This window comes from Octopus bimaculoides, chromosome 1, assembly GCF_046866305.1.
Source record: "Octopus bimaculoides isolate indiv1 chromosome 1, ASM4686630v1, whole genome shotgun sequence".
NCBI classification, from domain to species: Eukaryota; Metazoa; Mollusca; class Cephalopoda; order Octopoda; family Octopodidae; genus Octopus; species Octopus bimaculoides.
In genome coordinates this window covers 185,492,963-185,520,861 of record NC_142928.1, presented here as the reverse complement: position 1 = coordinate 185,520,861, position 27,899 = coordinate 185,492,963, and the positions used below count along the sequence as shown (strand labels likewise).

Genomic DNA, 27,899 nt, shown 5'->3' with positions numbered 1-27,899 from the left:
TTTGAAGGATGGCTAATACTATCGACCCCAGTACTAAACTGGTACTTTATTTTATCAGTCCCCTGTGGGGTGAAAGGTAAAGTTCACGTTGGCAGAATTTGAACTCGCAATGTAAAGAAACGGAACTAATACTGCAACGCGTTTTGTCTGGTGCTTTAACGATTCTGCTAGTTCACCACCTTGAGGACGTCTACAAGTTTTTGTTATCTTTTTGGCACAAGGCCACCAAATATTGAGGAGGGAGGATTAAGTCGACTACATCGACCCCAATTCATTGGTATTTTTTAATTCTTTTTATTGACCTTGATACATCATCAGTCATGTTTCTGCTTTCTGATAGATAAATCAATGTCTTATATTTTAATCTTTTGATATAAGCATTGTGACTGGTTTTAATGGCGAACCAGCAGAATCGTTAGCACGCTGGAAAAATGCTTATCGGCATTTTGTCTATCTTTATGTTCTGAGTTCAAATTCCGCCGAGGTTGACTTCGCTTTTCATCCTTTCGAGGTCAATAAGATAAGTACTTGTTGATTATGGGTGTTGAAGTAACCGACTTAAAACCCATCTCAAAATTGCTGACCTTGTGCTAAAATTTGAAACTAATGTTTAATTGTTTTAGAAAAAACATTACACCTCTAAACATTCAGTGCCTCTCAATACCACTTCCTTCATATATGAGCTCCACGGTGAACTTACAATGCTCCCAGCACCAAAAGGAAATGCTACCACCTCTGTTAAGAGCTGATCTACAGGATGAAGATTACATGTCGTGAATTGGATTAAGGAAGAGTTGCGCAACGTTGGGAGTTTCTTTCATCCAGGCTTGCCTAGAACCTAAGACGAGATAGGCCAAGACAGCCTAAGTAGGTCTTGATGCAATGGATGACCGGAACTTCGAGTGTCGCATCTTGCTCTTAAAATTCCATGACACTTGATAAAAACCAGCATCTTGACTGCTGGATCCACTCTTATTCTCGTCTATTACCTGTCTTCACATGCTGGAATAGACATAAAGGGTTTCAGGTCTAGTAGCTACTCTCATTAGGTTTATTTCACTTACCCAAGCTGTATATTGGGATGTGGCTGTTGTGCACACCACAGTTTCTTGGGTCTACAAATGAGAATTGTATATGAGGTAGTGAACAAATGTGTGGAGGCGCAATGGCCCAGTGGTTAGGGCAGCGGACTCGCGGTCATAGGATCGCGGTTTCGATTCCCAGACCGGGCGTTGTGAGTGTTTATTGAGCGAAAACACCTAAAACTCCACGAGGCTCCGGCAGGGGATGGTGGTGAACCCTGCTGCACTCTTTCACCACAACTTTCTCTCACTCTTACTTCCTGTTTCTGCTGTGCCTGTAATTCAAGGGGTCAGCCTTGTCACACTGTGTCACGCTGAATATCCCCGAGAACTACGTTAAGGGTACACGTGTCTGTGGAGTGCTCAGCCACTTGCACGTTAATTTCACGAGCAGGCTGTTCCGTTGAACCTTCGACGTCGTAAGCGACGGAGTGCCAACAACAAGTGAACAAATGTGAATGACTTTTCCCTGAACCCAGATTAAATAGAAAAGCAATTTAGCATCTTCAACCGTAAGAAAGTGTAACGTCATTACTTTTGTAAAATGAAAGTTAATGTAGATATATTTAATATGTAGAAACAGCAATAGAAACAACAGCCCAAAGATAACTCAACAAAGGAACTGTTATTTAGTCGCTCCGCTTGCTAGAAATAGCAGACAAATCTCATCACATCCTACCATTTTATAACATGAAAGAACAAATTGGATAATATAGTCGTAGATATATTGTCTGAAATAAACGATGAGGTGAGCATGGCTTGAATGCCTTTGATCTACTTCATTAGAATAGGGCTAACACCATATCAAGGTATCAGAATAACCTACTTACGCCACCATGGAACACGGACGTAACTAGACAACGTCGACGGCGGCGGCGGAAGTGACGTTGTTGTTTCTTTTCTGAAACAATTGTTGCTTTATTTATAATGTCTTATTATAAAATTAGGATGTCAAGGAGTTTATCTTAAAATATAGGCAAAGGTTCTGCAATAAAATAAGTTTAAGAATCACTGATATAGAGCAGTGGTCCTCAGCCTATTTTGCACCATTGACTGGTTTCATACAAGTCAATTGTTTTATTACTGAGGTGGGGCGGGGGGGGGGGATTATGCGCATAACAAAATACAATGATGTACATAATTTATAATGAATTATTACATACATAGGGTAAAAAAAAAACCTTCAGTCATTCGTGACCATAGGATGCACCTAGAAAGTTACCCTCCAAGGCACAAGTTCGGACAAGGTTGTTTTATGGAAGACCAGCAATCACCCATGCATACCAGCCTCCGTTCTCCAAGCTGCTAACATCCAAGGGAAAGTCAAAGGCCGATACGGCTTAGCACCAGTGACGTCACAACTCATTTCTACAGCTGATTGAACGCGAAATAAAGTGTCTAAGCTCAAGAACACAACGTAGAGCCCGCTCCGGGGATCGAACACACACTCATGATCGTAAGCCCGACGCTCTAATCACTCAGCCAGTATTACGTAATATCTTTACAAATATAATACAAACTGGTTTCAAATTTTGGCACAAGGCCAGCAATGTGGATGGGTTTGGTCGATTACACCGACTCCAGTGCTCAACTGGTACTTACTTTATCGGACCCTAAAGGACGAAAAGCAAAGTCGATCTCTATGGAATTTGAACTCAGAACGTAAAGACGGACGAAATGCCGCTAAGCATTTTGCAAAACATGATTCTGCCCTACATATTTTTAACTATATATTACATACTTAATATAAAAACACCCAGCAAACTGCGATAGTCAATAAAATAGAAATAAAATTTTAAAATTCTGTGCGGCTCAATACTGGTTTGTAGGTGGGTATCCCTGATATAGATGATCAACAAATAGTGAGGGCTGAGAGATTTTCTCAGACGTGAGAAAGACTGTTTGAAATGTTTTCGATGTGTACTTGTCATGAAAAGTCATCAGGTATTTGTAAAGGCTTTGGTTTTGTGATATTCATGAGTCTGAAAGGAAATATATTTATTTGATGTGCGTGTGTCTTGGTGCTGTTAGAAGGAGACTTGGTTATCATTTCCCCCATCAAATGAGTGAATAAGGAGCCTTTCTATAGTTGTAGTGAGTTCGCTACCCGGCGGCACGATGTGTCATTGAACAAGACATTTTATTTCACGTTGCTACAGCTGGCAAAAATTAATTGTACCTGTATTTTAAAGAACTAGCCTTATCACATTCTGTATCACGTTGAATCTACCTGTGAACTACGGTAAGGGTACTCGTGTTTGTGCAGTGCTCAAACATGTGCACGTTAATTTCACGAGCAGGTTGTTGTTCCCGTTGATCGGATCAACTGGAACCCTCGTTGTCCATCAAGGAAGACAGGTTTGTCTTGTGTGTAGAAATGGTTAAAAAAGCGACATGTTGGATAATTTAGTCTTGGACAGACTACTTCAGAAAGAGAGGTGGTATGATGATATGGTCATGGGTGGAATGCCTGCTGTCATAGGTTTTCTTGATCAGAGAAGACTTGAGGCTTAACAAAACAACAGATAAAACATGTGGCAAACAAATATTGGATTGGTAAATAAATAAATAAAAAAATAAATAAATTGGCACAGGCGTAACTTGTGGATGTCGTGGTCGAATAATTTTATTGTAAATAAATGGAAAATGTATCACTCTGAATATGTTCCGATATTCAAATTAACTCAGGTGGTGAATTAGATGAATTTTTGGAGCATTAGATGAAATGCCTAGTAATAGTTATTTTCGCTTTTGCCATTCTGTGTTCAGAAGTTTGCTTCACAACTTTGTTGGCTTTGGGTTCAAGCCCTTCTGCAGAGCCTCGGGCCGACCAGATCCTTGAGTGGATTTGGTAGACAGAAACTGAAAAACGTTTCATGTGTGTGTGTGTGAGTGTGTATGTGCTCGCGCGGGCGCCTGTGCTTGTGCTGTGTTGTCCCCTACTACAATTTGACAATCGATGTTGGTTTGTTTTTGTTACTGTAACAACAGTTTGTTAAAAAACTGATAAAATAAATACAGACTCTAAAAGAAAAAGTCATTGGGGTCGATTTGTTTTGACTAAAATCCTTAAAAGCACTGCCCCCAACACGGACGCAGTCCAGCGACTGAAACAAGATAAAAATGAAGATAAAATAAATAAAAGAAAAAATGCAATCCATCTTAATGTTGAAGAGGAGTGAAAAAAACATCTTGGTCAAAAACCTGTTTTAACTGTGACCATCCCATCTTTGTTACTGTGTATCCAGAACTATCTTTTTTTTTTTAAACTAGGATAGAATTTAGAGGACATTTGGCTGCTGTTTTAGCAGGTCTAGCTGCTCTGAGTAAAATTAAGGGCGTGGACCAATGAAGAAAGGAGTTTCAGGTAAAAATCTCTGAATCATAGAGATGTTATTTTCTGAGATAGATTGACAAGTGTATTTATTATATTTTTATTTGAATTACAAAGTCATAGTTCATTGTATTTTTTTTTTTTTTTTGTAGTCAACTGAAGGAAATTTTCTGTTGATTTAGACGTTTGTTGGGAGAAAGATGGCTGTATTTTTAACTCTTTATAACAGTACACTTGTTTTCTTTTGTGTTGTCTTTTTTTACAGTTATTAGTTTTTATTTTCTCTCCTCCAAAGGAAGCTTTTCACCACACACTTGTCTTTATTTGCAGCCAGCAGTGAGATTGGGTAGATAAAAGGCTTTCTCTATGTCATTGTTAAGTAGGAAGTTGTCCTCTGAATTGGGGCGGGGGGGGGGGGGTAGCCTCTGTTTAAGGTGACTGGTGTGTGTGTGTGTGTATATACACACATGTATATGTTTTCCTGCGTGTTCAGAAGATAAATAGTGGCAGGTGTTTTGCTTATAAGAATTAAAAAAACACACGATAAAACAAACCTTCGTTCATTTCTCACTATCTTCTCTCTTTGTGACTTACCAGTATTTTACTTTCACATACCTCCTCTTACTTTCTCCCCGCTCACACTATCACTAGCCGAGTTGACATTAGTATATTTCTTTTAGTCAAAAGTCAAAAAAATATTTTTTTAAAGCTATTATTTTTATGTAAATAAAATTCCCACGTACGTTTATTTGAAAGTTTAAAAGTATTTATTTGGTGAAGCAGGTGTTATTTAAATCTTAAATTCTGGTCAAAAGTGTCCCAGCTTGGCCGTCCTGTCGGTGTACCTACACAAGTGTGCCCTCCTGACTTTGTTTCCTCATAACTTTCGGTAAAACAGATATTTTTAAATGAAATTTTCTAGAAATAACTTTCAGATGGTCTAGCTAGCGATTATATTGAAAGCTAATATGAAAAGAACTGACACACACACACGCACACGCGCACACACACACACACACACACACACACATGAAACTTAGATTTTGAAAAAATTATGTCAGTGTGTATATGTGTGTGCACACCATTAAAAAAAAAAATTTGATTGAACAAAACATTGGTTTGGACAAGTTTACCTAACATACAGATGACAATATATCACTCAGAATCTACTCCTCTTCAACACAAGGATGTATTGAGCATAAGTATAAACATCACCACCATCATAATTACCACCATTTTAGCTTTGTTGTCACCACCATCTCAACCTTCACCCCACCACCACCATCAATAACTACTACCATCATTGTTTGTAATTGTTACAATACATGTTTCATGGAACAGGTTTTTTTTTAAGACTCCCACTGCTATTTATCTGTCCAGTTATGACATCAAACAGTAAAAGAAAAGAAGAAAAAGACTGTGGGATGGAAGCTGACCTTAGTCCTTTCAAGAGATTGCGTATCAATGTCCCAGCAACTCAAATCTCACAGGAACGAATGAGCAAATATAAGAAAGAAGCTGTCAAAAATCTGCGGAAACAAGGTTTGATATTTTGCTTATTTCTTTTCTTGGTTCTGTTTATTATAATCACTGTATTGTGTATTGTAATCACTGAGCTATGCCACTCATAGCTGTGTCACCCATAACTGACACTCTGTGTCGCCCACAACTGGCACTCTTGTGTCACCTATAACTGGCACTCTGTGTCACCCATAACTGGCACTCTGTGTCACCCATAACTGGTTCGACAAAACTGACTGATACAATAAGTACTAGGCTTACAAAGAATAAGTCCTGGGGTCGATTTGCTCGACTAAAGGTGGTGCTCCAGCATGGCCGCAGTCAAATGACTGAAACAAGTAAAGGAGTATGTATATATATATATATATATATATATATATATATATATATATATATATATGTCTGTGTGCCTGTGTTTGTTCCCCCAACATTGCTTGACAATTGATGCTGGTGTGTCTACGTCCCCATATTTTAGCAGTTCAGCAAAAGAGACCGATAGAATAAGTCCGGGGGTCAATTTGTTTGACTAAAGATGCTGCTCCAGCATAGCCGCAGTCAAATGACTGAAACAGGTGAAAGAGTAAAACTGATTTCATTAGTTAAATTACCTTAAAGATGGGACAATTTGTGTGCTTGTATTACAGATTTCTGTTTGTACTTCAAGACAAATTCACTCGAGTCTCTGCTTGTACAGCGAATTACTTGTACAATGGTGGGTGCACTCGTACTGCGAGGTTCTACTGTATTAGTGAAATTTTCGGATACCACCTTCCTCTTTATTAATGAGATGGAGTTAGCATCTCTTTACTCTCTTTTACTTGTTTCAGTCATTTGACTGCAGCCATGCTGGAGCACCGCCTTTAGTCGAGCAAGTCGACCCCAGGACTTATTCTTTGTAAGCCTAGTACTTATTCTATCGGTCTCTTTTGCCGAACCGCTAAGTTACAGGGACGTAAACACACCAGCATCGGTTGTCAAGCGATGGTGGGGGGTGGGGGACAAATACACACACACACACACACACACACATATATAAATATACACATATACAACAGGCTTCTTTCAATTTCCGTCTACCAAATCCACTCACAAGGCTTTGGTCAGCCCAAGGCTATAGTAGAAGACACTTGCCCAAGGTGCCACGCAGTGGGACTGAACCCGGAACCATGTAGTTCGTAAGCAAGCTACTTAACACTCTTCATCATCACCAGAGTGTTGGACAAGTTTAACCAGTTGGAAACCATTTTAATTTAATTAAACATGGTCTGACATTTGTCTGCTCCTTTCAATCCTCACAGCCACCACCACCCCTCCCTCCACAAGAAGCTTCATGACCAAAGGTGTTTCAGCCATATTCATAAGCATTGTGTATCTTGGACTACTCTATCTTTTATCCTTTACTTTTTTCAGTCATCTGACTGGCCATGCTGGGGCACAGCCTTGAAGGGTTTTAACCAAACAAATCGATCCCAGGACTTATTTCTTTTTAAGCCTGGTACTTATTCTATTGGCTTCTTTTGTTGAACTGCTAAGTCATGGGGATGTAAACACACCACCAGTTGTCAAGCAGTGGTGGGGGACAAACACAGACATAAAGACACACACACATAGATGTATATGATGGGCTTCTTTCAGTTTCCATCTATCAAATCTATTCCACAAGGCTTTGGTCAGCCTGAGGCTATAGAAAACACTTGCCCAAGGTGCCATGCAGTAGGACTGAACCCAGAACCATGTGATTGGGAAGCAAGCTTCTTATTTCTTTACTGCTCACAAGGGGCTACACACAGAGGAGACAAACAAGGACAGACAAATGGATTAAGTTGATTATATCGACCCCAGTGCGTAACTGGTACTTATTTAATCGACCCCGAAAGGATGAAAGGCAAAGTCGACCTCGGCGGAATTTGAACTCAGAACGTAACGGCAGACGAAATACCGCTAAGCATTTTGCCCGGCGTGCTAACGTTTCTGCCAGCTCGCCGCCTTTTTACCACACAGCCACACCAACGCCATTACTCCTTTACTCTTATACTTGTTTCAGTCATTTGACTGCGGCCATGCTGGAGCACCGCCTTTAGAACTCATTCTTTGTAAGCTTAGTACTTTTTCTATCGGTCCCTTTTGCTGAACTGCTAAGTTACGGGAACGTAAACACACTACCATCAGTTGTCAAGCAATGTTGGTGGGGGGACAAACATATACACACAAACACACACACACACACACACACACACACACATACGATGGGCTTCTTTCACTTTCCATCTACCAAATCCACTTACAAGGCTTTGGTCGGCCTGAGGCTATAGTAGGAGGCACTTGCTCAAGGTGCCACATAGTGGGAATGAACCCGGAACCATGTGGTTGGTAAGCAAGCTACTTACCACCTAATTTTTTTATTTTTTTTTAATAATAAATGATAGAGTGTAATTTGAAGGAAATTAGGTTACTATTTCTAGCAGGTCGAGCAACACATACAAGTTATTCCCACCTGTTGTTGACTTGCTATGGTTGACCCTTTTGATACTGAATTTCCTGGGACTGACTATTCCTGTTTTAAAGTCACCTAAATTTTAAAAAACTTCCATCCAAATTTATGTTCCCAACACCAGCTGAATAACGACAAAATTGTTTATTTTACTAAATTCATTAGTATTTTCAAATTTAATTTAAACAAAGTAATGCATTCCTACAGAAATATGGCTGTAAAAGGGTGAAGGTTCTGCTTGATAGTGACATAGAGGTGAACTATTTGTAGGGTCAGTGTTTGTTTAGGATAACTGATAGTAAGAAGACTAACACTAGTGTTTGTGATGATGATGATGGTGATGGTGATGATGGTGGTGGTGGTGGTGAAGATGTAGCTGCTGCTGCTGCTTCCCCCCCTCCTCTTTTTACATTGGTGTTGATTTCTGTTTTCAGGTCAATTGAAGTTGTCAATCTACATGAATTCTGGCATGCTGACAGTAAATGGTAAGTTACAACTTTTTGACAATATGGCTGAAGGCACAATAAAAAAAAAAGGGGGGGGTGGGGGTGGGGGTGGGGGCACTCAGGGGAGCATTCAATATGCAAATGTGGTAGGATCTTTCATGTATAATTATACTGAAACCTCATTCAATTGAGAATTGTAGACAAAATCTCCCATATGGGTTGTTTAAAAGTAATTAACAAAGCATGACTCTAGGCACAGGCATGGCCCGTAGGGATAAAAACTTCATTTCCCACAAACATGCAGAATCAGTACCCTATTTGATATATCATCATCATAGTTTAACGTCCGCTTTCCATGCTAGCATGGGTTGGACGATTTGACTGAGGACTGGCAAGCCAGATGGCTGCACCAGGCTCCAATCTGATCTGGTAGAGTTTCTACAGCTGGATGCCCTTCCTAATGCCAACCACTCCGAGAGTGTAGTGGGAGCTTTTATGTGCCACCGGCACGAAGGCCAGTCAGGTGGTACTGGCAACGGCCATGCTCAAAATGGTGTATTTTATGTGCCACCTGCACGGGAGCCAGTCCAGCGGCACTGGCAACGATCACGCTCGAACGGTGGTGCCATCACGATTTCGCTTTCGTTTGCCCCAACAGGTCTTTGTAAGCGAAGTATGTATATATATATATATATATATATATATATATATATATATATATATATATATATATATATATATATATATATATATATGAGAGAGTAATGACAAGTTAGGCAAGTCAGTTTACGCAGAGTATTAAATACATTTAATAGAAAAAAAAATGTATATGTGTATGGATGTAAAATAGTCTGACTTGCAGAATATAAGATATCAAGAGTTAAATAGGTAGAGTTTTACGAGTCCAACAGCCGTTTCTGGGTGCTTGGTGGTCTGGAATAATGATAGTTACTTTCAGTCGAACTGTCCAACTCATGCCAGCATGGAAAGCGGATGTTAAACAATGAGGATGATGACACATCATCATCATTTTTTTATGCTGTCTCTGCCCTCGGCAGAATGTCCAGCAGCATGAGATAGCGGCCTCCATAGTGTTCCTTCTTTGGCAGGAGCATTCAGGGAAATTATATCCTGGCCTGTTCGTGCTGTGATGTTATCCCTCCATCTCTTAGGCTGCTGATCTCTGTTTCTCTTTCCATTAATCATACTTTCCAAATAGATCTTGCTGACGCCACAAGCCATCTGCTAAGTATGGTTAAACTGTTTGAGTAATTATTTTTAATGATAGAGGTGATTGATGTTGATTTGGTTATTTATCCTAGATCTCCAAATCTGACATGGTCAGTAGTGTCTGGTGTTAGAAATAAGTCATTACATGATTCTGAAAGACTTCCAGTTTTTGTTGTGCAACAGAAGTCCAGTTGATACATCCTAGCCTGTATAAAACTACTGGAAGAACATAGGTGTCGTAGATGCTTTGATGATGACGATGATGATTTTATATATTTATATATATATATATATATATATATAAATGAAATATTCAAACACTGAGATTTGAAGTTAGATGTCACTACTGTTCATATCATCTGTGGATAAATTCAAAATTTGATGATATCACCAGTATATATATATATACTTGCAAAAAGGACGTGTGCGTTCAATGATGTAATAATACAAAGAATATATATGCATGTATACACACATATATGTATATACTTACATCTACATGTGTATATAGATGCATATCAGGGTACAAGACGTTAGAACAATGAACTACAGACAACATTGTTCTAATGTCCTGTACCCTGATATGCATCTATATACACATGTAGATGTAAGTATACATATATGTGTGTATACATGCATATATATTCTTTGTATTATATATATATATATATTATACACATATTATACACACACACAAACACACACGCACGCAGACGCGAGGGAGTGGTGAAAAGTTTCTGGCTTTAAGGGTATTATGAAAGGCTTGGTTGGAGGCCCAAGCTTCCCACTTTTTTTACAGGGCTTAGAAAAACTCTGAAGGGCTGCTGCAATAAATGTGTGGCTCTGAAAGGGGAATATGTTGAATAAGATAATTAACTGATCCTCCTATATTTTCTTTTGCCCAAAGCTAGGAACTTTTCAGCACGCTTTCATGAGTGTGTGTGTATTATTATTATTATTATTATTATTATTATTATTATTATTATTATCATCCTCCTCCTCCTCCTCCTCCTCATCATTATTATTATTTAAAACAGTTTCATTCAGCACCATCTGACTTAAAGCCTCCTAGACTTCTTGCAGAAACCTAGCTTGCTCAGGCTCAGTTGATTTGGTCAACTGAGGCTTAATGATCTAGAACTTCTACAAAATGTGTTGAGCACCTTTTTCTTTCAATCGTCCAAGCTCTAAGCCAACCAGTGCCTCAGTGAATTTGAAAGGTGGAAACTCTGTAGAAGCCCATCGTGTGTGTGTATGTGTATAATGTTATTTATATGATTCCTTTCTACACTGAAAATTTTGAGATTTATATTAAACTAGAAAATATTCATTTTTCCCCCAATTATTCAGTGATTCAAGCGCGAAACCTTAAAACCAAATGGAAGACAACATGCGATTCTGTTGTGAAGGTAATAAATTAAATTATAAATTCCATTTTTTTTTTTTTTTTTGCATGTTTTTGAAATTATTTTTCTTTGCTTGGAATCTTGGTCCCAGCCTTGTGAGTAGACTTGGTTGACAGAAGCTGAAAGAAGCCCTTCACACGTGTGTGTGTGTGTGTGTGTTTCTGTCTCCTCGTCTTGACATTGCATGATAGTTGTAAACAAGTGTTACTGTCATGAGAGGTGTCTTTCCTTTCCAATCTTCTAAGACCTGTCTGATCATGAGGTGGGATATTACCTTGCTTGGAAATGAGTGAGGGTTGGTGACAGGAAGGGAATCTGGCTGTAAAAAAGTTTGCCTCATGTGAAAAAGTACACACTTTTCCAACCCATGAGGAAAACTGGACATAAAAATTATGATGATGATGACGACTGCTGGTTCTGCCAATCCATCTTCCTTGAAGACAGTCACAATAACCATAAAAGATGAAAGATGTAACTGTCCTCTGCATAATCTTTAACTGACAGATTTAGGGTAAATAAGAGATGAGAAAAAGCTCCCTTTCGTAATTCACTGCATATTGAAATCATTTTTCTTTTTAAAAGATGATAACGATTATTAATTTATTTATATAAAAATTGAATCACAATTTAATTACTAGGAAAAAGAAAGAAAAGTGGGGAATTAAACAGAAGACTAGGTGGGGAGTACACCAGAAAATATGGTGTGTTCAGCTGTGCCCTGTGGACATGACTGCTATAGCATTGCAATGGAGAATGGTTAGTGACACTTGCTACAGCAGTCACCCTGCTTATTGTGCCTCCTTTTAATTACAAAAGCAACAAAAAAAAAAAAGATAGTATTCTATAGTATTCTTGTTTTGGGTGAACGAAGGCATTGTGAAGAACAAGGATCTGATTTTAAGATAAGTTTTGAAATTGTCTGTTTGGTTATGTGAATACTATAGTTATGTATAGAGAAGTTAATGGGCAAAGATTTGAAGTGAATGTGAGATGACATTTGATTTGATCTGCCAGAATTCTTAATTTACACATTCCCAGGTGAATCATGAAATCACCTTTTCTAGCCATGTTTACTTAGAAGAAACGAGTACCCTAATTCTTCAATTTTTCTATACATAAGTACCCCATACTCACACAAAAACGTCTCTCTTCTTATCAACTCTGGAAATTTAAATAATCCTTTATTAAGTTTCGGTGGATTAATAGAATTGTTTCACATCAGAAAAAAAAAAAAAAATTCTTTTTTTTTTTTCTTGTTAAATTTCTTAATTTATGTAACTTCACATTTAAATGCAGCAATTTCAGAGACATTTAAGTATAAATTATTGAAAAGAAGTTGTATCTTTTCAACAGCTCAAATCATATAAATGGAAGGAGAAAGTATGTAGATTGTTCTACAAAAGCAGCTGTTTGCAGTCAAAATGAAACTGCATGACAGAAAGAATATCTGCTGTAATTGTAACGATAAACTAACAACAGACCTCCATTGTGTGCATTGTGCAAATCTGACCTCTAAACATACAATTTATATCAAATGAATCCATTAAAACATGCAGCATCTTGTGTTACTCTATCATTTTACTTCCCAACTCTCGTAAACATGAGGGGCAGGAGGCAAGAGGTGACAGCTTTTTGGGGGGAAAGGGAACAAAAAAAAAAATCCCCAAAAATTCATAAAGAAATTTGAAGAGCTAATTTGTTGAAATACCCTTAGAGTATTTCTAAACCTTTTCTTTGACCACCTGTTTAATTTTGTCCCTTGCTCTAAACCCTATAAATGTGCTAATAAACTGAGACAACTGTCAATGTTGCAGTTGCAATTGTAGCCATTTTTGGCTATTGTGCAGATTGTTGTTGTTGTTGTTGTTGTTGTTGTTGTTGTAATGTTACCCTTGCAATGCTTGTTGTTGTTGCAGCTGCCTTTGAGTTTCTTTGTTACCTTTTTTCTCACTTCTTCCCACTTCCATATAAACTGAAAACAGAATTTTTAATAAGGATTACAGCTATATATATATATATATATATATATATATACATACATACATATATTTACATACATACATTATATATATATATATATATAACCATACACACACACACACACACACACACACACACAGAGTTTCTCTCTGTCTCTGTCTCTCACTGATTTCTAAATACAGAGGGAAAGGGAGAGTAGTTATTGTGTAAGTAGTGTTAAGGGAAAGTTCTGCTCAAATAAGTTTCCTTTTTAACTTTAGTGCAGATCTTCTCAAGATGAGTGTTGGAGGTTTGGGTGAGTTAGCAGTTCCGCTGGAGTTATAGAGAGAAGGGCAAAGAGAATGCACGGAAGTGTTAGTTGCTACATGAATTAAAATGGATGGCCAGCTACATGAGAGGTGACACTGATGTACACTGTTGAGAGGTGACACTGATGTACACTGTTGAGAGGTATTGGATAGAGATATCACTGATAGGAAATCAGAAACTAGGAATTCGAGAAGAGGTTTTACTTATCACAAACTAGGTATTAATAGAATGGAGCAGTGATTAAACTGATACAAATGAGTGCTACTTTATATGTACCACTCAGCTTGAAAGAGCTAAATACTTTCTAAGAAAAGGCATGGATTCTTTGAACACCCAGTGTCCTCTACTCCTATATGGCCTTCTTGACATTTGCTGCTTCTTTGTGCCCAATACTGCCCAGGCTTTAAACCACTGCTTTACAGTAATGTCTGAGGAATATTTAGCTGCTATTTCTAGCAGGTACAACAACTATGTAGTGACCCTCTTGTTGGCTTGTCATTCATCCAATCTAGTTTTATTTATTTCTGAAGATACTAATGGATACAGAATAATTTCTCTACGAGGAATGAGTTCTTTTCAGGTTATGTTTTTATGTTATTTTATAGATATCACTAATTCCTGATGAACAAAAACGGACAAGATATTCTACCAAAATGGTAGTTGACTCCAATAACCCTGTCTATGATGACAAAATATCATTGTAAGTAATTTCTGTCTACAGTTGTTGTCTTTAGTAAAGCATTTTAAACCACGAGTTGTATGGTGTGTAATTGGCCATGTAGATTGTTAATGTAAGTTTATGTTGTAGTGTAATATTTGTGTATGTTATATGAAACCACATCAAATAAAAAAAAAACATACAAACTGAGAGTTGTAATGTTTGTGAAATGTAACAAATATGCTGCAGAATTTGATCATGGCTATTGTCTGAAGACAAATATATATATATATATATATATATATCACATGAGAACATTTGAACAAAATGTCTTCACTCATCAAAATGTTGAGCTTTTGGAATGACAAGTGAACTTCTTTCATATTCTAGACATGTATTGATAAAGGCAGACCATTTTGAAGAACCTCTAAGAGGTAAACCACACATTTTAAATGCTGCCTCTTGTGCACTCAATTGTCTATGAGTCAGGAAAATATTTCCTATAGTGCTCAGTTCCTTTCTTGAGAATGTTTCTGGTGGTAAGTCTGCTACAGCATGTCTTACTGCTTTTGAAACCACTCACTCTCTGGTTTGCATATATCAGAGCATAATACCATGCAGCACCATAAACACCACCAACTATCATTTATATATCCATGTTGGCATTCCAAAAACGTAAAATATCTTCATTGTACGAATTTATAGATTTGGCACCTCTTTGATGTTTGATGATATAACAGTGTGGGCTTCTCATATCATCAATATTTTTTATAACTGTTTTCATAGAAACAGGTCAAAGAAATCCAAATCATTAATTCTGATTCTCCTTTGGTGAATATTTTTTACATGTATAATTATGATTGTAATGCTTCCACACTTTTTCTCATAAAATAATGTTTTCTATTTTCAGTGAATTGTTGCAAGATGACATCAGTAAACGTCTCATGATATCAGTGTGGCATATAGACCAGTCTAACTAGTAAGTATTATTGCATGTTATGCCAGAGGCCAGTTTAATTAAAAAGTATATAGTCCATTCTAAACATTACTGTATGATGTGGCATATAGGGTAGTCTAACTACTGTTACTGTATGGTATGACATAGACCAGTCTAACTAGTAAATATTACTGTATGTGATAAATAGACTAGTATCATCATCATCATCATCATCGTTTAACGTCCGCTTTCCATGCTAGCATGGGTTGGACGATTTGACTGAGGACTGGTGAAACCGGATGGCAACACCAGGCTCCAGTCTAATTTGGCAGAGTTTCTACAGCTGGATGCCCTTCCTAACGCCAACCACTCAGAGAGTGTAGTATGATATATATAAACCAGTTTAACTAGTATTACTGTATGGAGTGACATATTAGTCTAACTAGTAAATAGTACTGTATGTTGTGGCATATAGACCAGTCTAAATATTACTGTATGATATAGCATATAGACCAATTTGACTAGTAAGTGTAACTATCATATAACACTGTCCAGATGAAATATTACGGAATGTTATGCCACATAGACCAATCTAAACAGTAGGTATCAGTCATCATCATCATCATCGTTGTTTAACGTCTGTCTTCCATGGTGGCATGGGTGGAATGGTTTGACAGGAGCTGGCCAGGCAGAAGCCTGCACCAAACTTCTGTAATTGTTTTGGCAGGATTTTTACAGTTGGATGCCCTTCCTAACACCAACCACTCAGTAGTTTTTACAGCTGGATGCCGTTCCAAATGCATTACACAGTTCATTTTGGGCAAATATCATTTACCAAAACTTCAGCTCAACCTTACTCATGTCAGTGAAAGTGAGGGCAAGGAAACTGAAGAAGCCTTTTGATGTATTTCCAAGTACCAGTCTTGTCTCTGACAGTCATACTCATTCTACCTGAGGATTACATTTAGAATACAAGTATAGTTGGAATACTCAGCCACTTAAACTACCATATTCAGTGGCATAAAACACACAGGGTATATTGGATGCAACCCAATTTCAGCTGTGCACATTCAAGAAAAAATGTTTTTAGTGCATTAAAGTATGTAAAATAGATTCAAGTTTGTATGTAGGGCCCAGGGTGATTTTTTGGAGGCATAATTTTAAGCAAAAATAATGTGTCTTATTTTTTTCACAGCTTTTGTGGATTCCCATGACTGTCTATCACCATCGAATTGCATTATTATGAATTTGAGTCAGAATCTGGAGTCACAGTGAATCTTTCATTAGCTGGTTACACAACCATGGTTGCCACCCCTATGGATACATTGCATTTGCTCTCCTGATAGAGCTAGATGATCCTGACTGTTGATCTTCTAGGATTCCTCTGCTCAGCATCCAATGTAAGAAGCACTGTTGGCTCAGTTGAGCTCTTCTGTTACTTCTTCACAATCCCCTGTGCTGCTGTTCCATGACTTTGTCGAATCCTAGCAAGGTGACTGAATGGGTGCTATGCCTTGCAAAAGGGCAGCTTGTAACTATGCAGGACACAGTGGTTGTGGTGCTACCTGCCTCCTCCTCCTTACCACTAACATCACAATCCCTCCACCTTATCCTCTTCCTCAGATTCTGTAGGTATTAGTTTTATGGGGATAGGTCACTAGTATTTTTAGTTTTAACATATTTCTTAATGGAGTGGCTGTGTGGTAAGTAGCTTGCTTACGAACCACATGGTTCCGGGTTCAGTCCCACTATGTGGCACCTTGTGCAAGTGTCTTCTATAGGCTCGGGCCAACCAATGCCTTGTGAGTGGATTTGGTAGACGGAAACTGAAAGAAGCTCGTCGTATGTATGTATGTATGTTTGTGTGTCTGTTTTTGTCCCCCCCAACATCCTTTGACAACCGATGCTGGTGTGTTTACGTCCCCGTAACTTAGCAGTTTGGCAAAAGAGACCGATAGAATAAGTACTAGGCTTACAAAGAATAAGTCCTGGGGTCGATTCGCTCGACTAAAGGTGGTGCTCCAGCATGGCCACAGTCAAATGACTGAAACAAGTAAAAGAGTAAAGAGAGAGAGAGTAAAATAACTATTCTTGAAACTGCTTCATGCTGCTAACATAACTAATTGTAATTAATTCTGCTTTTACAGTGTCAAAGATCATCTTGGTTCAATGTCATTTGGTGTCTTACATCTCATGAAACCAAACAGGGTGAGTCACTGGTAACTCTCATATCTGTCTATACATGGTCTGATCAAAAAGTATTGAAACTCTTGCTATGGTAAATGGAGCTCTGGATCGATGTGTGTTGTAGTTTTCTTTTTATAACACCCGTCCTGATACTTGTTGATCAAACCTCATATAATATGCTCAAGATAAAACTGTTCACACACACGCATGCACACCTACTCACACATTTACACCTACTCACACATTTACACACACACAGAGTGGAAGTTCCCACAAAAACACTGATTTTGGCAGGTTCTATCTTGGAAAGAAAAAAAGTGTTGGGGTAAACACTTAAGATCAGTACACTCTTTGAGTATCATATGGTATTCCTCCAACACCATCAGCTAAACAATTCAGTAAAAATATTGGCTCATCCTGTAAATAATGTGGTTTTTTCAACTGCATGAACTAAAAGTCGGGGTGTGATGGGGATAAACTACCTGCATCAACTTGCTATAAAAGCAGATAATAATTTTACCTGTTTTCCTTGTTCTGATGTGAGATCAGCAAAATTGTTGAGGACGATAAGGAAAAGGATGTAGATGTTTACAAGTGAAGTGTCATCCAAGTTGATGTATATTGGCAATTAAACTTAATTTGTAACACCTGTGCATATTTATCAGCTTTGTTTTTGTTGATAATTCTTATCAACAACTTTTCCTGTGATTGTGATTTGAGAAGACATACAGCAGTATGCTGAAGATTAGACATAATCTCTTGTAGGCAAGAAATGTAAAATAAAGTTTATTATAAAGAACACAAACAATTTGTAATTGCTTTTAATGTGATAACTGTTAAACAAAGATTTTTTTTATTCAATGAAAATTTAATAAAAATCTAATCACAAGTGGAATTATGCTAAATACAACTAAATTGAAAACCTTTTTCCCCTAGCCACATCGGCAATTCTTAAACGTCTGAGTGCAAATTTTACACAAGCAGAAGCTTTTTTTAACAATTTTTATCCTGAAAAATCACCTGCATAAATTACACAAGTGCGCAAATTACATGGGTTATTACAGTATATATATATATATATATATATATATATATATATATATACACATACACATACACATACATATATATATGTAAAATTTCCAGGATTATACATGCACATACACACAAGTGGAGGCATGTGGCTTAGTGGTTAGGGTGTTGGACTCACGATCATAAGATTGTGGTTTCAATTCTTGGACCAGGTGATGTTCTCGAGCAAAACACTTCATTTCATGTTGCTCCAGTCCACTCAGCTGGCAAAAATGAGTAATCCTGCAATGGACCAGCAATCGTCTCCAGGTGGGGAATATATATGCCATGTAAACTGGGAAACTCCCTTATGAGTCGACATGACTAGAGAAGATAACTTTATTTATATACTTACATATACATGTATATATTATATATATATATATATATATATATATATATAACTATATGGCTGTATTTTTTTTTTCAGTGTGTTGATGGTTGGTACCACCTCCTTAATGAAAAAGTTGGCAGAAACAAGCATTTATTAGTGGCTGGAAAATTAACACCAGATTTACAGATGAGAGGTTTGTTCTTCTTTCATGGAGTTTTCCCTTCAATGAATTTCATTCTCCTCTTTTAATACTATGAGTCTAAATAAATAATCTTTTTATAAGCAATGAATGTTTGTCTCACAATATATACAAGAACAATCTGTTCCATGAGGTGTAGGTACGTTTGTGTGGTTTAGAAGCTTGCTTCCCAACTACATGGTTCTGGATTCAGTCCTATTCCATGATACGTTGGGCAAGTGTCTTCTGCTGTAAACTTAGGACAATAAAATCTTTGTGGGTGGGTTTGGTACACAGAAATTGTAAGAACTCTGTTGTGTGTGCATGCTTGCGCATTTGCTGTCTTCTTATCACATTGTAATGGTTCTAAATGAGTGGAATAGATGCATCTTTCATTGCCAGTTAAGTCCCTTCTGCCTTACATCTCCATTTGTTCAGTATATATTTATTTCTCAACTATCATTTTAATATTCGTTCATTTATTTTAGTTCAAGAACTTATTGTCTAATATATTTGTTTGTTTAGGATTACATGGTATTCCTCTAATTAACAAAGACTTGTGGGGAATGGAATCTCTGATTGTAAGTATTCTAAATATTGATATCTCTGTTGTATATTATACAATTTCTACTGCTAACTTCAACCTTATATCTATTTAAATATTAAAATTGATAGTAAATTGCAAAATATAACTGTCATAATAAAATATAAAACTTTGATGACTTATAATTTAAAAAGGGGGTTGACTGCTGCATAGAAATGTAGAGTTATTTCCCTTGATATATCTATATTTCCAAGCAGGAAATTTGCATGTGTGTGTATATATGTATATAAATAATACAGAATGGGACAAGAACACAAAACATACAGATAGACAATACAAAGAAAACACGGACATGTCATTCTGAGTTTTCTCTCTTCAGTCGAGATCCAGATTATCTTTGCAATTTCGGCTGGTTATTCTCGATATTGCTCCAATCTGGCCAGCCCCAAGGAAAAACTGGAAAAAAAACGAACAATGTTACACAAATACAGTAGGAATAATAACGGGACATAACAACAGATGTCTTTCGACTGAACAAATAAAATTAAGCTGGCGTATATGGAAATAAGGCCTTACAGCCGGGATACAAGATTTCACAGGCACAGGGAGGAATAACGATGTTGCATGCACAACAGCTGCCCAAAAAAGAAAGGTCAGGCCTGGCTGAACACCGGTCACATGGGAAGAGAAGAGACAGAGGTAGAGGCATATGTCATTCAATAATATTAATCTGCTAACTTTTTGTTTTTGTATGTACCTGATGTGTGTGTCATATTTACTTCAAAGAAGTGGCAAAGCAAGAGAGTGAAAGAGAGAGTGAGTGGTGACGGCGTTCGTTTTTTGTTTTCAAATGTTTATTACATCGCAAGAGAATTAGATACATGTACACATTGTTAAATCAAAAGCGGGAGAGAAGAGAGACACAAAGGAAGTGAAAGAGAAAGTGAGAGAGACAGTAGATACATAAATCCTAAGAAAAGTTCATACATAGACACAGCAAATATTGGATGCCAGTTTCACTTTTCATTACCACATGAGGATAAAATTAACTCATAAATGGCTGAGTACTCCACAGACATGCATAACATTAACGTAGTTCTCAGGGAGATTCAGCCTCACACAGAATATGACAAGGCTGGCCCCTTTCAATTACAGCTACAACTCAAGACATATATATGAATGTGTGTGTGTGTATAGTTTAGGTTAGTTAAAACATGTTTGCAATAAATAAGTGTTGCATGGTGGAAATAAGTGCAAATACCAAGCTTTCATTCATAAATCCATTCATTATTCAGTTGTTCGGAAAGTTCGTGCCGATTTATAGTAGCTTACCTTTCGACTTATTTGCCATGAAACCACCTCAATTCTGGGAAGAGGGTATTTTCAAGTTAAAGGAAAGATGGAGACGCATTGTGCAACAAAATGGTTCATATTTGGTTGATTAAAAATGTAAAGGCAAGTATTTATTGACCTTTTTCTTTCCTTTAAAAATCGGCACAAAACTTTCCGGACAACCCAATATTTCATTCTTTTGCATTTCAATTTGTACTTTAAGGTTCTTTGAATATGTACGATGCATTTCGGTTAAATAATAATTCTGTTGATAAAAAAAATGAATACCAGTCTAGTATGGGGTTGATAAAATCAACTAGCCCCCTTCTCCAAATTTCAGACCTTGGGCCTATAGCAGAAAGGAGGAAGAGGAGGAGGGTGGTGGTGGTGAGGATGGTGATAATTATTATTGTTGTTGTTGTTAATTTTGAATATATTTCTGTAGATCTCTGTTGACCGTGGCAAATGTGGTTATGGGTTTTCTGTTGTTGATGGATGTCCTGTTCGTGTCAGCCGAGTTGATGCAGGTAGGAATAAGATTCAATTTCCCCTACATATTTTTCAGAAATTTCTCATAAAGGGATTTATTTCCTTATAATAATGTCTAGGCCTGGATTATATATAAGTGCAGGCATGGCTGTGTGGTTAACAAGTTGGCTTCCACACCACATGGCTTCAGGTTCAGTCACATTATGTAACACTTTGGGTAAGTGTCTTCTATTATAGACCTGAGATGATCAAAGACTTGTGAATGGATTTGGCGGGTGAAACTGAATGAAGCCTTGTGGGTGGGTGGGTGGGTGTGTCCTTGCCTTGGCCTCATACACTACTTATGAGTACCATTGCCATACAAGCAGTATACTTTATTTCCAGTCTCCCTTCTGAAGGGCTTGCCTCATGCTTATATGTGATAATTTTTCATATCTACCACGCATGTGCGGTTTTTCTTATCAGCAGCAAATACAAAAAATGCTGATTTTCTTCCAGAAATTAGCCAAAATAAAACATATATATATGTGTAACCCAACAGAGTTAGGGGCTGGGAGGGTGCCCAATTATTGTTACACTAGTGTTATACCAAGTGCAACAAGTGGCTGCGGGTAAAAGTTTGTTTTTTTTACCCTAAATTTATATAGCAATAAGAAAATGGAGGGGAATATGAGGTACTCAACAACTTGCAGACACTGTATTCCGTTGATTAATCTGTTTATTTTATAACCAAAATGACGGTTATAAAATAAACAGATTAATCAATGGAATATAGTGTCTGCAAGTTGATGAGTACTTCATATTCCCCTCCATTTTCTTATTGCTATATATATATATATATGTATACACACACGCACGCACGCACACACACACACGCACACGCACACACACACACACACACACACACACACACAGGCTTATTTCACTTCCTATCTACCAAATCCACTCAAGGCTTGCAAGGCTTTGGTCGGTCTTAGGCTATAGTAGAAGGCACTCACCTGATACTGAATTGTGAAAGTATGTAATTCAGAAGTAAATTTCTTATCTCATAGCCATGGGTGCACCTATATGAATAAATGTTAAGTCATTTACTTGACCATTTATTTAGTGGTTCTTACACCACTAATACAGCAAGTACAGAATGGTTATCCTTTGTTAAGGAGGTCAAAATAGGATTTCTTGTTTCTGGCTAGCTTTGTATAAATACTTTCTTTGGTATTTACTATGTTAACACAGGCTTAACTATTAATAACTGCATCTGACACACTGCCTGGGGATTAATTGTTGGTTAATAGCTTAATAATCCATTCAGAATTACAGGGTTTTTTTCTTTTCATAGACATTATGTGACTTTGTGTGTGTGTTGCATCATCATCGTTGTCGTCATCATCATCATCATCATCATCATTATCCTAATTGTTTTAATGTCCACTTTTCCATGCTTGCATGAATTGGATGTAATTGGTTGAGATGGGTTTTCTTCCTGTCACCAAACTTCACTTGTTTCTGAGAAAGATAATATTTCCCCATGACCAGACATGTTTCTTCATGGAAGATGGGAAATGAAAGACACTAGTTGCCTGACAGTGACACTCACAACGATCACATGATGTCAAGACGAGGAGAGAGTAACATGCACACACACACATTGAGTGTCTTTCACTACTCACATGGCTTTGGTCAGGCTAAGGCTATAGTAGAAGACACTCACATAATGTACCATGCAGCGGGACTGAATCTGAAACCATAAGGATGGGAACTGTGTTTGTGCGCGCACGCGCGTGTGTGTGGATTATATATTCTGTTCGTTGCCAGTACTGCCAGACTTGCCCTCGTGCCGGTGGCACGTAAAAGCACCCACTACACTCTTGGAGTAGTTGGCGTTAGGAAGGGCATTCAGCTGTAGAAACTCTGCTGAATCAGATTGGAGTCTGGTGTAGCCATCCGCTTCGCCAGTCCCCAATCAAATCGTCCAACCCATGCTAGCTTGGACAGCGGACATTAAATGATGATGATGATGTTTATGGATTACTAGTTCTTTGCTTATTTTTAGATTTACTTATTAAAAATATATATAATGGATATATTTAATTAGTAAATTTAGTTTAGGTGTGTTTCTGAAGTCCTAAAAACACTTGGACGAGCTGGCGCAGTTGTGGACTCATTGGACAAGGGTGTTTCATGCTACCAATATCTGTGCAGGAAGACAAAGGTTCAGGTCTTTAGGTCTCTGGTCCACCCTGTCCTGTTCTATATCTATAAGACTTGGACACTGTCTGGAGCCCTTAGGAGCCGCATGAACTCCTTTGGTATCAAGGACTCTTTACAGGATTATGGGTCAGATTTTGTATTCAGAAACTGGGATGTCTCCTGTTACATGTATAATACAGGAGTGCTAGCTAATACTCTTTAGCCATGTTGCTTGATTTTCTGAGTTAGACCTGCTTACCGTGTCCTCTTCACCAAGGATCTGGCTAGGTTGTCAGCTTGTGTTGGTCGACCACATACCACATGGTCATGACAGATGAGGAGCTATCTTGTGGAGATGAGGACTGACTGGGACTACTCAAGAGGTTGCCTGGGTGGACCCAGAAATATATCAACAAATGGTGAATGCAGCTATGTACTGCACTGACACATGCTCCCACACCAGACTTAACCTGTGTGTATACACATACTATATAAATATAGTATGTGTGTACACGTCTTCCATTTAGCAATATTTTCTGACTTAATATCTTGAAATTTTTATATTTACTTTTCAAAAACCTGTAAAATTATCTGACTTCTGACTCATTGTGTATATTGATAAATTGCAGCTTCTCCTGCAGCTGAGGCTTGTCTGAAAATTAATGACCGAATTGCCAAAGTAAATGGAAAGAATGTATCTCGATCCATAGCTGTTAGCGTTGCTAAATTGGTCAAGTAAGTATGACAAAATCTTTTGTAGTTTTGAATCTGACTTCATATTATGACAAAATTATTACCTGCCTTTTAATAGTTGTGGCCATTAGCGGGGACCACATGTGTTTGAATTCTTTGGGAATTAAATTATAAAAAAAATTGAATGAACACTCAATTGCCAGAATAGCTCTAATGATATTTGTTGACATTTTCTGTCAACAAATTACCCACAAGCCTATTGCTTTCAGATTTCTCCTCAATTAAAATTCCTTCGCTTGAAAAATAGTAAAGGAAAGCAACAGGAAAAGCATCCAGCCATAATTAACCCGTCTTGAGTATGTCTCCATCTAATCCTTGCGAGCATGGACAAACAGATGGTAAAGGAATGAACAAGTAAGGGACTGGGGCTTGTTGAGATATTTAATCATGAGATATTCTCACCATCATGGGTTACAATTGATTAGGCTACTGTAGTTTGATTTACCAACTGAAATATTCTTGACTGCTGTCTTGTCATCACAATCATTGCAAACTGAAATATTCTTGACTGCTGTCTTGTCATCACAATCATTGCAAACTGAAATATTTTTGACTGCTGTTTTGTCATCACGTTCACTGCATCATTTTACATTCACATTCTTTGTAGGAGGGAATTAGTCAATTAAATTGGCCCCTCTGCTTGACTGGTACTCCAGAGAGAGGAAAGTAGTCAAAGGGCCAGTACAAAATATCACAAAGTATTTTGTCAAACGCTTTACTAATTCTGCCAAATCATTGCCCTTATATTAGAATACAAAATATATTCTTCCTCTCAGAAATTCAAACAAAATATAATTCTTGTTGATCCTGTTGATTTCAGGAACTTTTGAATGGAGTATTTTGGACTGGTTTTCTAAAAAACTTCACCGTTGGCATAATGTCAGTGTTGTATACACAAAACATTGTAAATTGAATAAAGCTGTCTATTTGAATGGTAAAACATTCCTTTTCAAGAAGTTACAATTACCAGACTAACATCAAACTGTATCACTTCCATCTCTCATTTGTTGCTGCTTTATAAGTTCACATTTCTCTGAACTGTCTATGTGCCATGGCTGCTATTCAAATTCCAAGTAGGAAGTAATGTCATTGAGTTGAAGCCATTATAGAAAGGAAATCCATGTACAACACTATTTCATCTCTACTGATGAATAACACACAAATGAAACCTTGGGCACTATGTTGTTTAATAATCTTTCATGGCAGCTAAGTATCTACACTCTAACATATAGCCAAAACTGTATCCCATGGGCTTAGCTTTCTCTTCAGAACCTAAAACTGTATGCCATGGCTGCTATTCAAATTCCAAGGTGGAAGTTTCCACATGGTTGCTTGACCTGCAAGAAGTATCAGTCTAAATCCATTAAATTATAGCCTAATGTTTTAATAAAGAAAGGTGGATTAGATAACACTCCTAAATATACAAAGAACAAGATGGTTGGGACCAGTGGCATGGCATAGGCTGTGTGGACTGCATTATGTGGTTACTTTATATATGCATTTGCTGTAGTTGAAGCAATGTTACATTTAAGGAAAAGAATGGCCACTTTAAGCACTATACAAGATAGCCAAAACTCACACTATGCTATTGTTTGGGGTTAAACAACAGAAATCTAGAAACTACTATTTCTAATATATTCTCAAACCCATTATTTGTACTTTCTTTGTTTTGTACTCTGTTTTCAGAAACAGTAAATACAAAGTGACGCTTGATATACAAAGACCAATTGCTTATGAGAATTTGGAAAAATCACCATGGCGATGGAAAGGTAAAACTGATGATGATGATAAGGCAGAAGATGAGATCAACGCCCAAAATGGTTCCTGTGAACAGAATGCTGCCAAAGAGAACGAAGTGTCTGTTGATGAAGATGTGATGTTGGGAAATGGCTATAAAATGACGACAAGCACACCTTTCCCAGGGAAGTTGGATCGTAAAATATTCCATGTAAGACGTCTTCGAAACTATAATTTATAAAGATTGGGGTGGCTCTCAGCAGTTTCAACTGCTGTTGTAAGGAACATGAGTTTGAATCTTAACTACAGGAAAAGCTTATTTTAATTGAGTTAGTGTTAACATTTTTAATGCTGGTAGCACTGAAATGTTAACTCGAACAAAATTATGCAGCAAAAAAAGCAGTATTTATCACAGACTTACATTGATTTGAATACTATCTGGTATGCTTCAGTACATCTGGCTGGAAAATAAGCAGCACTTCTACTTGGTTTGGCTACTAAATATACTTGACCTGGTCATCAGTTCTACTTGGTCTAATCACTGGTTTCACATGAGCTGTACATCAGTCCCACTAAGGTATTAGTGTCTAATCCAGCCATCTTCTACTATTGTCATTTCTTTAAATATGTACAAATGTGAATCAAAAGATATTGTAATTGAGACAAATGTTTTCAAAAAAAGCCTTTGAACAATTGCAGGTGAGGAGTTAATGGAAACATGTAAGGTGATGTCAAGGAATGTAAACAAAAAGAGAAAGAGATTGTATTAGTTTATATAGTTGTTTTATAATCCTATTATATTTCGGGAAAACTTCTCTTTTTCAAATAAGAAGAAAGAAAATAAATCGAAGAGATCAGACAAACCTTTGATTATTTTTTCCCTTCTATTTCAAAAGGGAGTTCTTTCCCAAAATATTATAGGATCAGTAAACAACCAGTGTAAGCTAAAATAATATCTTTTCTCTATTTGTATTCATTGATATTACTTTAAATATTTTGCTTAACTTCTCACATGCATTCTTCACAGGCTTTTGCAAATCTCTCATTTACTTGCATTGCAATGCTTTAAGTAAGTTTACAACACTCTTTAATCAAAGATATTGTATTGGATTACACCAGAGGTCAGCAAAAATGTAACCTATAGTCCATAATTGGGTTGCTGAGACATTTTCTATGAGCCTTGAATATTTTCTGTAAATTTAAAAAAAAAATTTTGTGAATTTGTGAGCCTTTGAGCAGTTGATGAGTTCTAGATTGGCTTTTGTGTTAGGATATGTTTTAATTGTTCTTCAAATTTTGCACTGTTGATGATGGAAACACAAAATGGTACAGTGGGTATATTTTCATATGTAACAAATGGTATAGGCATCACCAAATAACACTGGTGCTGGCACCACATAAAAAGCACTGGTGATGGTGCCACATGTAAAACACCCAGTACACTCTATGGAGTAGTTGGCATTAGGAAGGGCATCCAACTGTAGAAACCAAATCAAAACAGACTATGGAACCTGGTACAGCTCCTGGCCTTGCCAGCTCCTGTCAAACCATCCAACCCATGCCAGCATGGAAAATGGACATTTGATGATGATGAGAATGAGGATGATGTGGGCTCTCTAGGCAACAGTGGCTCATTACAAAATAAAGTTGCTGATCCTTGGACTAGGTGGATGCAGCTGCTTTAGAAAGT

General features: G+C 37.3%; 1 protein-coding gene across 3 annotated transcripts in view; it reads left to right on the top strand.

Annotated features, from left to right (window-relative positions):
- The window catches only part of LOC106879318 (uncharacterized), a 90,562-nt gene that overhangs the window by 42,035 nt on the left and 20,628 nt on the right, over positions 1-27,899 (top strand). For 2 of the 3 annotated variants that reach the window (XM_089363923.1, XM_089363921.1), the window contains exons 2-12: positions 5,797-5,958; positions 8,863-8,913; positions 11,455-11,513; positions 14,405-14,499; positions 15,368-15,436; positions 17,542-17,602; positions 19,083-19,179; positions 19,690-19,745; positions 21,486-21,567; positions 24,349-24,454; positions 26,159-26,420. In XM_089363923.1, the coding sequence (XP_089220049.1) occupies positions 5,799-5,958; positions 8,863-8,913; positions 11,455-11,513; positions 14,405-14,499; positions 15,368-15,436; positions 17,542-17,602; positions 19,083-19,179; positions 19,690-19,745; positions 21,486-21,567; positions 24,349-24,454; positions 26,159-26,420 (1,098 nt within the window). In that variant the 5' untranslated portion in view covers positions 5,797-5,798. The remainder of the gene's footprint in view (positions 1-5,796; positions 5,959-8,862; positions 8,914-11,454; positions 11,514-14,404; positions 14,500-15,367; positions 15,437-17,541; positions 17,603-19,082; positions 19,180-19,689; positions 19,746-21,485; positions 21,568-24,348; positions 24,455-26,158; positions 26,421-27,899) is intronic. The other variant, XM_089363927.1, reaches the window with a different exon arrangement.